This window comes from Dicentrarchus labrax, unplaced genomic scaffold (genome assembly GCF_905237075.1).
Source record: "Dicentrarchus labrax unplaced genomic scaffold, dlabrax2021, whole genome shotgun sequence".
Taxonomy (NCBI): Eukaryota; Metazoa; Chordata; class Actinopteri; family Moronidae; genus Dicentrarchus; species Dicentrarchus labrax.
Window position 1 is genome coordinate 6842234 of NW_026136724.1, and position 15902 is coordinate 6858135.

Consider the following 15902-nt stretch of genomic DNA (forward strand, 5'->3'; position numbering starts at 1 on the left):
ACATTTCTTCCTGTTCAATATCTTACCGTCTCGTTCTTTCTGTTCTTTTCTTCCTCCACCCTCAGCTCTTTAACTCCACCATTGAGACGTCAGAGAAGAGCAGTGTGTTAGAAGAGCGTCTCCAGATCTTGTTGGACCAGATCCTGCTCAACTCCTACATCAATGTATCCCGTGGCCTCTTCGAGCAGCACAAGCTTATCTACAGCTTCATGTTGTGTGTGGAGGTCATGAGGCAGCGTGGGGAAATCTCTGATGCTGAGTGGCAGCACTTCCTAAGAGGAGCTGCCTCTCTGGAAAAGGTGAGGTGGGAATCAAGTTAAAAAAGTGAATGCTGATAAATTGCTGGTGTCAGGTAAAAGTCTGTCTAATTCGGTGGTAACAAAGGTGGTTGGAATACATTCTTTGATGCTATAATGATGAAATGTGCAGTCATAGTGTTTAGCCAATTAGGCACAAGCGGTCTGTTGCACCAGCTGAACATAACTTTTGTTGTAAAGCCAACTGCTAGTCCTAATGCTTTTTGGCAATAAATCTTGTTATTATCACCACTGGGTGAACTGTCACACTCTGCAGCAATGTTTTGACTACAGTCTACTTACAAGGAACTTTCATGTTGTTGATTGAGCTGAGGACAAAAGACGTAGTTTTGCTACCCATGTTTCATTGATTTCAAGTGGAATCGGACTGATTCCGACCCTGTGGCAGGCATTAAGAATAACTACACAGAAATAGCCAATCTTCTCGCTGATTGTCTTGTCCTGGAAGTGTAGGTCAAATAGAGGCATCAGGATTACATTGAGACTGTTTCATTACCAGTTAAAGTCCTTGTAGTACATTTAAGAAAGTAAGTAGAGATGGTGCAACTGAACATATCAGTGGGTTAAGTGTGAAACTAACTAAATTTAGTTAGGAAATTTGTGTTTGGTAGATTATTTCTCTGTGGTAACAATGCTTTTTGGCAATAAATCTTATACTGTTGGAAAGCCTGTTTAGTTCCCTTTCAAATGGTGCCCCATTTGTAAGGAACATGCACTTGTGGGATGAGCAGCAGAGCTGAGTATGTGGGTTGCGCCCATGAAGAATTTAATTTAGCTCTATGCTGCAGCTATCTTGTATGTGACATCTTTTTTTTAATGAGTCATGGCGTAACTTCTCCACTACGTTCAAACTAGGATGTGTTTGAGCTTACATATACAGTAGCTGGTGCAACAGAATGCAGATTTATTGAGAAAAGCAACATCATTTCAGCCATTCAAAATGTGAATTACTGTCTGTAAGGTGAGTGGACCACTGAAGCCAGAACCAATCGTAAAGTATGAGGCTTCAATGACATAACAGCTTATTTTTAACTGTATCTAAATTTAAAAAAGAATGATTTTTCATCCTTTGTGGCTTCCTGATATTCTTATAATCAAACGAAAATAAGGAAATATGTTGCAGTTTGTTGGCTGAATCCTCTTAACTGCAGATAAACAAGGTACATTTTATTTTCCTTCTCCAAATTCCCCCCAGGTTGGCCCGTAGGTATATCTTCCCCCCTCTTATGTTGGGCGAAAAAAGGCTTTCTCTCTCTTGGCCATGTTATAACAGATCAGTCATTGCCACCAGGGGTGTATTCCTGTGTTCACCCACCATTTGGTTCTCATTCATATGGCATAAGTTAGGCTGGAGGTGCTGCCTGTCAGCCGTCATGATCCTCATGCAAATGCTGTCTTTTTTTTCCTCTCTGTTGCTAACTATGAGTCTAATTTCTTTCTAATTTGTCTATTTCATGCCATCGCTGTCTCTATCTGTAATGTCTACCCACCTTAGTTGTTTTGAATCATCCTCTCTTCACAGTTTTATTGACATCCTTCAATTATTCTTTACTGCCTCTGCATCTTTTCCCCATCTCCTTCCTTTACTGTTGCCATTGTCTCCTTTTCAATTTCTCCTTCTCCCAGGACTATGAGGAACAGCCAGATGTGCCTTGGCTAAGTGATTTTTACTGGCAGACATGTTGTGAGCTGGAGGACACACTGCCCTGCTTCAAGGACATCTCCAAGGAAATCACCAGAACACATATCCACATCAAGCTAGGTAACCCAAACCTAGTGTTATTATCCTGGTTAATCTAGCAAGAATCAGTCTATTTTGTGCTATCATGTTTGTGCCGAATATGAAAACTAGAATGTTAGAAAATCTATTTTTTCACTTTTTCAACATATTCTGATCTTTTTCTACTATTCTACCACGTGGTGTACAAATCTATACAATGCTGGGCAGAAGTCTTAAAACATCCCTTATAAAGATTTGTGTAGCATTAAATGACAGTTGCCTCTCCTTTAGGACGTTTTGAAGCATCTATTAATCCTGTGAACTGGGAAGGCTATGTGTCGGAGTTGCCTCCTTTTGGGGAGTCCAAAGAGGGGAAGCAAGAGATCAGAGGCTACTGGAATGAGATGTTGGGGGCCTTCCAGAAGCTAGTCCTTATCAAAAGCTTCTTGGAAGAGAAGGTAAGCCAGGATGAAATCTATGGAAAGATATAAAGGTAAAAAAAAGATTAAAGGTTTTGGAGATTTGTCCATGTCATTTGATCCTAAATATTTAGCAAATTACACCAATATAAGTATCAATTATGCTAGCTTGCAGACCTCAGCAAGATCCTGCCAAACCATTCCTCTGTCGGTTGCACTACCATAGAGAACCAGACATTCCAGCAACTGGATCTTAGAAAATAAAGCCTTTTAGTCTTGTCAGTGATGTCCTGTCTCCTGCTGATAGATATATCTGTTTCATTTTATTTCTATGTATATCCCTACAATGCCTTCCTCAGTCCTTTTGATTATGACAGATAACAGTCAGATTTTCTTTTTATGCTTACCCCTTTCTTTCTTGCGATTCTTACACTGATGCTGTCTCTTTACCTTTTTATCTGTCATATTCTATGCACATACTCTCCTTACTATTGTTTTACTTTCACTTTGTCTTGTTATTCTATGATTTACTTCCTCCTTCTCTTGTCCAGGTAGTCTTTGCAGCAACAGAGTTTGTGATTGTCAGCCTGGGGAAGCAGTTTGTGGAAAACCCCCCAGTGGACCTGGCGAACCTCTACAATGATATGTCCCCCTCCACACCGCTGATCTTCATTCTCAGCACAGGATCTGACCCTATGGGGGCCTTCCAGCGCTTTGCAAAAGACAGAGGTTGTCTTGACAGGTAAAATAAGAATAGAGGTGAATATAGTATACAGGCAGTGGCCAGCACCCTGGAAAAGTGGGATATGGCAAGACAAGGAAGCCTGGGTAGAGAGAGACAGGAGGAGTTCAGTATGATGATCAGTATATACAGTTACATATGATCACGGGGGTATTTCCATCCCTCCCTGCCTCTTAGAGTGGAGTCCATCTCGTTGGGTCAAGGCCAGGGGCCGATAGCAGAGAAGATAATCCATGCAGCACTGAAGAGTGGCAAATGGGTTTTTCTGCAGAACTGTCATCTGGCTGTCTCCTGGATGTTAGCCATGGAGGAGCTCATCAAGACCTTCACTGAGCTTGGTATTACCACATTGACACAGCATTGAAACACTTCTATGTAACTACACACATCAGCCCGCAAGGCAGAGCATTACGACACCTATTGTAGACGTGGCTACCGGCCCATTTGTGATTTAGTACTGTTGTTCCTGGAAATAAGAATGAGTATTTTCCATTTCCTCTGATATCCTATGGCTTCTCTGCCTCAACTCTCAGGGATTTACAGTTTATTTAGGTACATATTAGCCTTACTTGTTGCTGTTAGCTAAGCGCTTGCTGCTGCTAGCAGACTGGGAGCACCAGCACTCCCAGCAGTCCAAAGCCCTTGCACTAAACTAACCCTAACTAACTAACACTGCTCTGCTGGGAGGCGGGGCTTAAAGAGATGTCATGTTTCAGACAGAGGGGCTGCATGAAGGGCCAGTATAAGAAAAATAAGGATGCTTTTGAAGCTTGAAAGCAAAGCTACTCTAATGGAGTCTCAGACTAAGAATATAGAGCTAGAAATGAGTATAATACGTCCCCTGTAATACAGTATGAGCAGCCAACTGCTTCATCTTGTTATTTTTAACAAGATGATTAATTATAGATATATAGAGGTAGTTTTACCAGTTTTATTCATTTCAATTCAGATTCTTATTTTGTCCTTGCATCTCAGTCTTTATACCGCTTTTGGATTAACGAGGCTCTATTTTGGTTCCATGTTTTTACAGACTAAAAAATTAAAGACTACAGCCACTGTGTTACATGCCAGAGGTGTGGCATGTATGAATCCCCAGGTGTAAAAAAAAAAACAGGAAGGAGGGGAGCTGTTTGTGATTTTGGATATTTGATAACTCAGGATCTAATACTATTTCTGTGACAGCACAGGTCTAATGAATGGTGGCTGAGAGCTGATCTCATTGCAACTTGAAAAAAAACATAAAACATACTGCAATGTGAACACAGCACAATATAACCAAGCTTCTGGGGACACAAAGGACTAAATTAGTTTTTTGTGATTGTTTCCTTGGTTTTTCACAGCATTTGTATCAGTGGAAAAATTGTTCATTTGTCTTTGTGTAGTCAGAGTGACATTCATTCACTTTTTTTTCTCCTTTTGTTCACGGCTGTGAATAATGTTCCTTCTCTATTCCTCTGCAGACACATCAATCCACGAGAATTTCCGTTTGTTTCTCAGTTCCATGCCTAGCAAAGTATTTCCTGTTACAGTACTCCAGAACTCTGTCAAGGTACACACACACACACACACACACAGTCCCACTGTATAATATCACGTTGGTTCAGTTAATTTAATTTGAAGATTATCTGTTAAAGATTGCTATGTGTTGCATTCACTTGCGATGTGAAAAAGTTCAACTTTGAACCAGTAAGCCTTGCACATGGTTCCTCATCATTCTTTTTCATGAAAACTATTCACACTTTCATGCCTTGAAAGATATTATATGAAATATTCTAAATTGAACATACCGGGTATAACTTCAGTTACAGTTGATCGTGCATATATTGCATCTGTAAAAAAGACAAATTTTAAGACTGTTGTGTATTCAAAAGATTGCAGGTCAGATATAGCTCATTGATTACAAAGATGAACCCGATGGTAATGTGCTAAAGCATTAGATAATGGCATTGTAGTTGGTCGAGGCAGACGGCCACCCACCTAGAGCCGAAGGGTCTGTCCTATGTTTCTGCCTCTTAAAAGGATGTTTTCCCTTGCCACCGTTGCCAAGTGCTTATTCACAGTGGTGTTGGGTAATTTATAAGAAGTTCAGTCTAGACCTGCTCTATTTGAAAAGTGTCCTGAGATAACTTCTGTTATGAATTGGCGCTATACAAATAAAACTGAATTGAATTGTAGTTGTGTCCGCTTGGATAAAGGAGATAAAAGTACATAAAGAGAAACGTCAAATAGATATGATTTGTTAGTTATTTCTTTTATTGGAAAGTCCTGTGACATTGGGCATGCTTTGTAATTAGTTAAACAAAATGCAGAACTGATACAGAACCTTCTCCTAAAAAGGAAGTGTTACAACATCAGTATAAACAGTCTTTTATTGATCAACTAGAAGCACAGACCTCAGTCAAGGCCAATAGTCCACTCCTCAATTTAACAGGTTCTTCCTTGGCCCATGCTACACCCTTCCACCAAGTTTTATGAAAATTGGCCCAGTCATCAGACAAACAAACGGCACAGAAAACACAACCTCCTTAGCGTAGGTAATAATGCCAGGCTGTGGTAGTAAAATGAGCCTAGGATCCAGAGGATTGCATGTTTTTAATAACATGAACTAGATAAATAGAATGTAAACCATTCAGTCCCTAAATCCATAGTTTGGACACTTGTAACTTGATATTCACAGTGTTGGGAAGTTACTTTTAAAAAGTAGTGTTTGCTCGTTACTCGTTACTTCTTAAAAAAGTAATCCCTTACTTTACTTAGTTACCCTCTATGGAAAGTAACTTTTTACGTTACTCATTACTTTTACGTTTCTTTTATGGTGCTCGACTTTGGGCAGAACCCCATCTCATTTCCTAAATGTGTATAGGCCTACATAAAGTTCTACTATGGAGGACATAACAGGTATTTCTTTTGTGCTCTTTATTATGAAAAATGCCACAAACAGAGCACTCGACAAGAAAACAACAATACAAACAATAATACCAAATAGTATAGCCTCGATGCATCTTATGGGCATGTAGGTGAACACAAAACACATAAATACATAACTCTTACATTAAACAGGCTACACCGAAATTGGTGTAAAGCTATAGTGCAAATTGTATCAATCAAATAAGTTTCTGGCCAGGGCACAGTGTACACTTCACACTCAAATTCTTCCCCTTATTTTCAATCAGTTCGAAATAATGGGAATACCTCCATCCCTCAAAAGTTACCGTTGGTTGTGATTGCTCCGCCACGCTTGCCATGATGACTGACTGCTCTCTGCATGCTATTGCTAGTACCAGCCTCAGTGTGGAATGAGAGCCCGCGACTATTGCGCAAGCGCGCAGCTGAGGCAGTGTCGCTGTCAAATCTGTCCCTGGGAAAAGTAACGTTGTGCCCAACTGAAAAAGGAACTACGTTTTGTTACCATATTTTCAGTAGTAACGCGTTACACTACTTTTTACCTGAAAAAGTTACGTTACTGTAACGCATTACTTTGTACACACAACACTGGATATTCAGCTTTCCCCAAGCCTATTCACTACTGTACATTAGGATTCAACAAACAAAAACTAAAGCTGGCTTCAAGGCCATTACATGACTATCTAGACACCAAACCTACTTGGTCTTAGATGCAACACTTAAGCTGATTCTTAAATACGTTTTAATAAGAAACAGTATGAACACAGCATAAAGTGTACTCTGAGCTCTTAGTAGTGACAAAAATACGTTGTGAATGCAACCCTAGGTATGTTTGGTCTCGAGTGAAATAAATTGCACTGTTCTTTCACTCATTAGCTTCTTTAATTTAATTGATAAAGACTATGATATGACTTGTGTTTGTAGGTCTGTAGGATCAGGCTGTGTCTGCAGTATAGACCTTATATGACCTTTGATTCATTGATTAGAACAAAACAACCCTGATTAGTGGGGATTTTGCACAGGTTTTCATGAGAGAGAGCTGCATGAGAGGTACATGTATCACAACCAGGCTTACTGATTGCCAGCGCAACTAAGAGGAAGAGTCTGTTTTTTTTCGCAGTCTGAGCAGAACTCTCTGTGGTCTTCTCAATAGCAGCCATCATGTGTGCCTCTGTGTTGTTGTTGCCAGGTGACTAATGAGCCTCCTAAAGGCCTGCGAGCCAACATGCGACGGGCCTTCACAGAGATCTCCTGCAATTTCTTTGAAAACCACGTTCTGGAGCGCCAGTGGAGGAAGATTGTCTTTGGAATCTGCTTTTTCCACGCAATCATCCAGGTTACACACTGTCTCTTAAAATCCCACACATCATAGATCATTACTGCTTTGTGTGCCTGTGCATGATTCACGCTCTTTTATGCTGTTGTACGTGTTTTGTGTGGGTATGTCCTTTTATTTATGTCCTTATTATGTGGCTTGTTTTGCACGTGTCTTAGGAGCGGAAGAAGTTTGGTCCTCTGGGCTGGAACATTCCCTATGAGTTTAACGACAGTGACAGGGAGTGCGCTCTGCTCAACCTCAACCTCTACTGCAAAGACGGCACCATCCCTTGGGTCGCTCTCACCTACATCACTGGTAGGGAAGCCTACACACATCAATCTAAATACTAATGTACAGCACAGGTTCAAACATCTGGGGTTGTGTATGTGTGACATACTACTCCAATTACATTTTTCATTTGATACACATTAATGTGGCTCTGAAAATACAACATGTAACAACAAGACTCATCACCAGTGGAGCCTGCAACTGTCTGCCAGCAGAGATTTGTCTGATTATTCTCTCCCTTCCTTGCTGTCTTACATAATTGTGTCTTTACGGTAAGTATGGATTTTAAAGTGTTGAATTGTATATGTTTAAATATAATTTAAATGGCATCTCCTGTTTCGCTCTTTGGTAATAGTTATGTCGTCAGCCATGCTCGTCTTTTCACAATTCCTTTCCTCGTCTGTCTTCATGTTATTGCCTACTAGCCACACATGTTGGCCTCTCTGTGCTGTGCCACAGAACTGGAGACACTCCTGATGCCCCTCAATGAAAATGTGTGGCTGGTATCACACTGTTATTTACGTCTTTTCATATCACTGTGTGAGTGAAGAAGAAAAAGGTTATTGTATGATAATTGTTAATGTAGCTGCATGTTCAAACTAGAGTTTTGTTCGCTTTCTCCTGATATCGTTTACATTCATCCATATTCAGATTTCATAAATGAATGTCTTATTGTAGTGTGGTACTAAAGCAGAGGTGGTCATTAAGACCAGCGTCTCCTCTATTAGTTACAAAGAAGTGCTGATGCAGACTGATAACATCATGTGGTCTTTGTGTCTGTCTCCCCAGGTGAGATCACATATGGAGGCAGAGTGACGGATGCCTGGGACCAACGCTGCCTCAGGACAATCCTCAAAGGCTTCTTCTCCCCTCAAACCCTGGAACCTGGATACACCTTCTCCTCATCAGGTATTTCAATCTCAAACTCTGTCCTTGACTCTCTGCGTGTACAAAAATAACAGGAACACTTTCAAATATAATGGACTTCTATATAGCAGGTGTGTTTGTGTTTGAAAAAGTCAATTTAGCTGAGTGCAAGCTCATACCAGTATACTACACATTTTCTTTGAATTAATTATTTTGTCACTTGTGTGTTTAAGGTATCTACCATGCCCCAGAGACAGATGAACTAGAGCAATATAAGAAGTATATTGAGAGTCTTCCCATCTTAGATGATCCCGAGGTCTTTGGCATGCATGAGAATGCTAACCTGGCTTTCCAGGTGAGGAACAGTAGTAATATGTTTCTGAAAGAACATACAAATCTGAAAAAACTCTACATGCACTTCTTTCTGCCTATCTTTCTGTCTGTCCCTCCTTACATATACGATCAGATTTTATATTATTTTTACTTTTTGTGATAGAATCATATTAGCATATATGCAACTAATTGACTTATTATTTTTCAGTTTGTTTGTTTTGCAGCAGGATAATGAGTTGAATGGGTCATTATAACCAATAAATGTCATTATTGATTAACCTGTTCATGATTTAATCTGGAGCTGCATACAGTTTATGGCTGACTATAAAAGCATTTCTGTTCAGAAAGTCTGAAAGTGCAACTGCATAATATCAGTAAACAAGTCTGTGTGTGTGTGTGTGTGTGTGTGTGTGTGTGTGTGTGTGTGTGTGTGTGTGTGTGTGTGTCTGTTATATGTTTGCCTTCACAGCGCCAAGAAACCATGACTTTAATCAACACCATACTGGATGTTAATCCTCGCTCATCAGCCTGTCATGGAGCTAAAAGTAATGATGACATAGTCTGCGAGCTCGCTGAATCCATCTTATCCAAGCTATCCGGTACACACACACACCCATGCACACACATGTACAGATACAAATTTATGTATGTGTGTTTTTTTGTTTTTGTTTTTATGGTTCACTCTTTGTAAATTATAAGGTTTTTTAGAGCCTGGAACATATTATGCTTATGTTTCTATCATGTTGTACCATGTGTGTCTATTATCTGTTATCGGTTTGTGTCCCTACTTGTCTTCCTGTCCACCTGTCTCGGTGCAGAGCGTCTGGACATGGATGAGGCAGTGGAAACTTTGTTTGTCCGAGACGAAAACAACCGCCTGAACTCCTTGACGACCGTGTTGGGCCAAGAGACAGACCGATTTAACAACCTGCTGAGAGTTCTCAGGGTGACACACACAGCCGGCAGCCATCAACTCACACTTTTGAACATATTCACATGTCGTTGCTAGAAAACAGCTTTGGTCAAAGTTTATTTCTTAGAGCTCTTCATTGTCTTTTCCACCAGCACATTGTGATGTATGATATTTGTGTGTTTCCCAGTTGTCTCTTATCACTCTGCAAAAGGCCATAGCAGGTCTGGTGGTGATGTCAGAGGAGATGGACCGCATATACACAAGCTTCCTAAACAACCAGGTTCCCACCCACTGGTCGAACTCTGCCTACCCTTCCCTCAAACCCCTGGCCTCCTGGGTCAGAGACCTGGCCCTCAGGACCTTCTTTATTCAGGTTTGGATGAGACAGGGATGCAGGCACATACACAAACAAACCAGATTGTTTGTGTATGTGCCTGCATGCAAGTGTATTTTTGTGTCTGTTTTCTCATCAAGTCAGAAAACACTAATGAACATTCACGTTCTTCCCAGAGGTACAGAACAGATCCCATAAGTAAAAGGATGCCTGTAATGCACTGTTGCTTGTTGAAAACTGAGCACAACATGTTATTTAAAGATACACGCATTTAATTACATCTCTCTCTCTGTGGCTTGTTAGACATGGATCACACTTGGTCCACCCAAATCTTTCTGGATCTCAGGATTCTTCTTCCCTCAAGGCTTTCTTACTGGTAAAACACAGCAGCAAAAAAATATCTTCCATGTTTGTAATGAGCCATAGCAGCAAGGCACATTTCAGAGCTGCTGGAGTATAGTGATATAATCACAAATAATGTGCTTGATTTTTCACTGCTCAACCATATCCACACCACTGTCACTGTTTATATACTTTTAGATCTTACAAAAGAACACAATGAAATACATTGTTTATGTTCTCTTCTGCCTGCTGGCCTGTAGGGGTTCTTCAGAATCATGCCAGGCACTACAATTTGCCCATCGATGAGCTCAACTTCCGCTTCAATATGGTGCCGGTGTACAGGGACCAGGTAGCAGTCTGTGAGGCTCTACGGACTCTCCCCAACAACGCTAAATTGGACATGGATGAGGAGGTACTGGAAGGGGGGGGTTGTTGTTTTCATGTGATGTTGAATTTAGTCAGTTCTGGTTGTTGCCATTTGAAAGCTCCCTCTTGTGGTATTTACAAACTCCAAAGTGGAAATTTTCTGAACGCTCCCATCTTGTAACCACAAGCTCACAAGTTTCATTTGAAGGCAGCATAATATCGAGAAAACAGACATCATAAATTTCCATGGGAGGAATAATAAATAATACAAAAGTTTCAAAAAATTGTAAACAATGAAATAGTGTCTTCTGTTCAGCTGTATGAAGATTCTATAAAGGCAAAGAAAATGTTTCTGTTGGTAAGACATCGCCAGAAGGAGTAGCTGCGGTCAGAACATTGCTAAATGTGAGAGCATACTATGCACCACTGCTACATAATTTACATTTTGTGCATGCCACAGTTACCAGAGCCGGAGGATGGCGTGCTTGTGCACGGCATGTTCATGGATGCCAGTTGCTGGGATGATGACAACATGGTGATTGAGGATGCGTTACCTCGTGTGATGAATGCTGTGCTGCCAGTGGTGCACTTTGAGCCACAGCGAAACTACATGCCTGACCCCGACCTCTACCACGCACCTCTGTACAAGACCTCAGTCAGAGCCGGGACTCTGTCCACCACCGGTACACAATGGATCCATACAGGGACCCTCACTCACATACTAGTTTAGACTTGCATTTGGCTGATATTTTTCAGCTTTGCTCAAGGGCAGTTTAGCATGGAAGTACATCTTGATTGTTACTTACTAGTTTGGGGCAGATTTTGGTGTACAGAATCTCTTTCACCTTGAAGCTCTGTTATGGATCGATTTGACTTCCCTCACCCTTCATTTCTGTCTCCCTCCAGGTCACTCAACTAATTTTGTTGTGACAGTAATGCTCCCCTCCAAGCGACCAAGCGACTATTGGATATCAAAAGCTGCTGCCCTCCTGTGCCAGCTGGACGATTAAGTCTTTATTAAAAGGAATTTTAAATGTGAAAGCTTGATTTAACATGGAAGCTTCTGTGGAATTATTTATAAAGATTTTCACAGAAATGAATTACGCTAAAAGTGCACTTAGAGAGCTTAATGCTGTATGGAAAGGAAAACAAATGTATCTCCACAGTGATCAGTACAAGTAGAGTACAAAGTCTCTAGCACTAAAACACCTTCCAACACATACTCCAACAGGTTCAGAATAGATGTGGAGAGCTTCCTGAAGAGCCACAGTGCATGACTCCAGGCCTTGAAAATTGAGCCGGTCTGCCTGAACCCTGACTCTCTGCAGAATGCCCTAAACATTTCCCAGGCAGACTTTATAATGTGTAGAAATTACATCTCTGTTGATTAAATTAGTCTTTCAAAACCTGGTAAGGTTTAGGAATCAAGAACGAGGTTACACAGTTTACAGTTGTACATGAAAGTTGGTGTAAAAGACTCACCAGTAAATGTAATTCAACACATTGTGACGGCCCTAGGGTTGGCCTTATTCTGTTCCTCTTTCTTTGGTTGTTTGCTCTTTGTTTCAGGAAGTAGGGGGTGGAGCTGGGAATACTCTCTGATGCAGCTCACCTGAGCAGGCTTGGCTCAGGAGGCTATAAATCAGACCTGCAAGGCTTTCTTAGGGGCCGTCCACACGAATATGTTTTTTTAGAATACGGATAAATACTTTATCGTATCGGCCTCGCGTCCAGACGGATACGGCGTTTTCGGGGTGTGAAAACGATATTTTTTGGAAACGGGTCCCAGAGTGGGAAAATCCAAAAACGCTGGATTGCCCGGAGTCATCTGGACGGTGAAAACGGATTTTTTCCGAAACGATGACGTATTAGCCCCGCCTCTCTAGCCTTTAACCTCAGCTGCCACCGCTTGACGCATCAAAACAACAACAACAATGGCGGACTACTACTACTTGTTTGTAAACAGCGCTTTATGGCTTCTCTTCCGGTTTTAGTGTATTGGTGTGGCAGCGTCACAGCGCCACCTACAGGCCTGGCATATGTACTACAGCGTTTTGGGTCGTTGTCAGTGAATCCGTGTGGACGCAGATATTTCTGGAAACGACGCCGTGTTTACGGAGATTTTTTTCGAAACGATACGTATTGGGTGAGGCCGGGTCTCTTCCCCTGGCCTGCTGAGTGAACTGTTGGTTTTTGTTTGTGTTCTGGGTTTTACATTTATACATATACACCTCACCCTTCACTCACACAGACATTGCAGACATACTGATTTACTGATAGACATTAAACTGTATTGATTATTTTGGTATTTACTTAATTAAATTGTGTTAACAATTCACAGACTGTGTGGTCTCCCTCTTTGTCACACGCTTTTGAGCCAGGTTGTGACAACCATACATTAGCCTCTAAACAGACTGATAACCATGGCCTCGGGGTGCTTATTGGCTGTTGGTTAACACTGAGTATGCCTTTCACCCTCACCCACCCTCATTGTTTGGACAATGCTTTTATAGACACTTAAAGCACACAACAGCTACTGCTGGACTGGATTGATCCCTCATGCTCCAAAGCCACAACCAGCCTGGTTACAACACCAGCCCATTCTGGAGCTGCCTTTCAAGTGTGTTTCTCAGCCTGTGGTGCACAGCAACAACAGTAGAAACAACTACACTAATAGTAGTGACTGATGAACATGAAGAAGATGACGACGACAACAACGATGGGGGACAACAAGCAGTGATTATAGTAATAATAGTAACTTTAGTAATAATAATATTAATAATAGTAATAATAACAATAATATCAGTAATGTTAGCAATGGGAGTCAAGCAGGACCATGGCAGGAGGCTCCACCAGGATCGATGAGAACCTGCGAGACGAGAAAGCACAAGAACTCCGGGGAAGAAGTGAAGTTAGTAACATGCTTTAATGGAACATGAATGAGTGCAGAAAGAGAGAGAGAGGAAGAGAGGAGCTCAGTGCATCATGGGAAATCCCCCGATAGTCTAGGCCTATAGCAGCATAACTAAGGGATGGTTCAGGACTCACCTGATCCAGCCCTAACTATAAGCTTTATCAAAGAGGAATGTCTTAAGCCTACTCTTGAATGTGGAGCTGTCTGCCTCCCGAACCACAACTGGAAGCTGGTTCCACAGGAGAGGAGCTTGGTAACTGAAGGCTCTGGCTCCTGTTCTACTTTTAAAGAGACTATAGGAACCACAAGTAGCCCAGCATTCAGAGAACTTTTTTTTTTTTTTTTTTTTTTTTTTTTTTTTTTTTTTTTTAATGTTGGGGGGCTTTGAATTTTTTTTTTTTTTGGGGGGGGGGTTTTTTTTTTTTTTTTTTTTTTTTTTTTGGGGGGGGGAGGGGGGGGGGTTGGGGGGGGGGGGTTTTTTTTTTTTTTTTTTTTTTTTTTTTCTGGTGTTGTGGGGTTTTTAATTATTTGGGGGTTTTTAATGGTTTTTTTGGGGGAACCTTAAAAAAAAGAGTTGGAGTAATCCAGCCTTGAAGTAACAAATGCTGAATTAGTTCTGCATCTGTCTGTGATAGTAATGTGTCTAATTTATTAATTTGAATAAAGAAGGCAGTAGAGGTTGCTATGGGAGCTAAATACTCCTGATCAAAGATAACTCCAAGATACAGGGCTAGAGGCCAATTAATGACATTAGAACTAAATCTTTAGACAGTAGTCTAAAACAAAAAAAAAAAATTTTTTTTTTTTGTGAGGTAATTGAGGTCAGGATTTTATGTCCTTAAGACATGTTGTAATTTAGAAATTGCTTAATTTCATTGGGCTTGATTGATAGATATAAGCGATCATGCACATAATAAAGTTCACAAAGGGAGATATTTAAAAAGTATGGTCCAAGTACAGAACCTTGTGGAACTCCATGACTAACTGTAGTATTTATTGAAGATTCATCGTTAACATGTACAAACTGCGAAGGATCTGATAAATATGACTTAAACCAGCTTAGTGCAGTTCCTTTAATGCCAATTAGATGCTCAAGTCTCTGTAAAAGAATATTATGGTCAATGGTGTCAAATGCAGCACTAAGATCTAATAATACAAGTACAGAGACAAGTCCATTGTCAGAAGCAATCAAGAGGTCATTATTAACTTTAAGCAGAGCTGTTTATGAACTCTAAAATCCTCACTGAAAATCAAATAAACTATTGTTATGTAGAAAGTCACACAACTCTTTGGCGACTACTTTCTCCAGAATCTTACAGAGGAAGGGGAGGTTAGAAATCGGTCTATAGTAGACTAAAACCCCTGGGTCAAGAGTGGGCTTTTTTAAGAAGGGGTTTAATTACAGCTACTTTAAAGGACTGTGTTACATATCCTGATAATAAAGAAAGATTAATCATATCCAGTAAAGAAGTGCCAATTAAGGGAACAACTTCTTTAAGCAGCCTAGTTGGGATCGGGTCCAACAGACAGGTTGATGACTTATAGAAGTTAACTGATGAAGATCGATAGCAGAAAAACATTCTAAATATATATCTGATTTTACATGTGTTAAAGTTCCTGAACTTGGAGCGACAGCGATACCTGTTGAGAGCATTTGGTTATTAGTTTTCTCTCTAATAGTAATCATTTTATCATAAAAGAAGCTCATAAAGGCGTTGCTGCTGAAGGTTATGGGGATATGTGGCTCAACAGAGCTGTGACTCTCTCAGCTGGCTACAGTGCTGAAGAGGAACCTAGGGTTATTCTTATTTTCTTCTATTAGTGCTGAATAATAGGGTCTTCTGGCATTACTGAGGGTCTTTCTATAGGTTTTAAGATTATCTTGACAAATTGAGCAATATTCTAATAATTTGGAAGAGCGCCATTTCCTTTCAGATTTCCTTGTTTTTTGCTTTAATTGGTGAGTTTGGTGGTTGTACCTGATGACCTTCTTTGATACTGTTGTGGCATCAGCCATTTTCTTTGGAGTGGTGTGCTGGAGCAGCAGCATCTCAGCAGCTGACAGGAAGAGACTCGACAAACTGATTAAGAAGGCCAGCTCTGTCCTGGGTTGCCCCCTCGACTC

General features: G+C 40.7%; 1 protein-coding gene across 1 annotated transcript in view; it reads left to right on the plus strand.

The window, feature by feature from the left end:
* LOC127359256 (dynein axonemal heavy chain 6-like) overlaps positions 1-13201 on the plus strand; it is a 49213-nt gene extending 36012 nt beyond the window's left edge. The window contains exons 67-83 of the mRNA XM_051393145.1: positions 66-299; positions 1944-2079; positions 2329-2495; positions 3008-3198; positions 3376-3536; positions 4659-4747; positions 7292-7438; positions 7597-7735; positions 8498-8617; positions 8809-8930; positions 9378-9507; positions 9727-9854; positions 10009-10194; positions 10459-10531; positions 10758-10909; positions 11324-11546; positions 11770-13201. Of these exons, the coding sequence (XP_051249105.1) occupies positions 66-299; positions 1944-2079; positions 2329-2495; positions 3008-3198; positions 3376-3536; positions 4659-4747; positions 7292-7438; positions 7597-7735; positions 8498-8617; positions 8809-8930; positions 9378-9507; positions 9727-9854; positions 10009-10194; positions 10459-10531; positions 10758-10909; positions 11324-11546; positions 11770-11873 (2502 nt within the window). The 3' untranslated portion in view covers positions 11874-13201. The remainder of the gene's footprint in view (positions 1-65; positions 300-1943; positions 2080-2328; positions 2496-3007; positions 3199-3375; positions 3537-4658; positions 4748-7291; positions 7439-7596; positions 7736-8497; positions 8618-8808; positions 8931-9377; positions 9508-9726; positions 9855-10008; positions 10195-10458; positions 10532-10757; positions 10910-11323; positions 11547-11769) is intronic.
* Positions 13202-15902: the final 2701 nt, after the last annotated feature.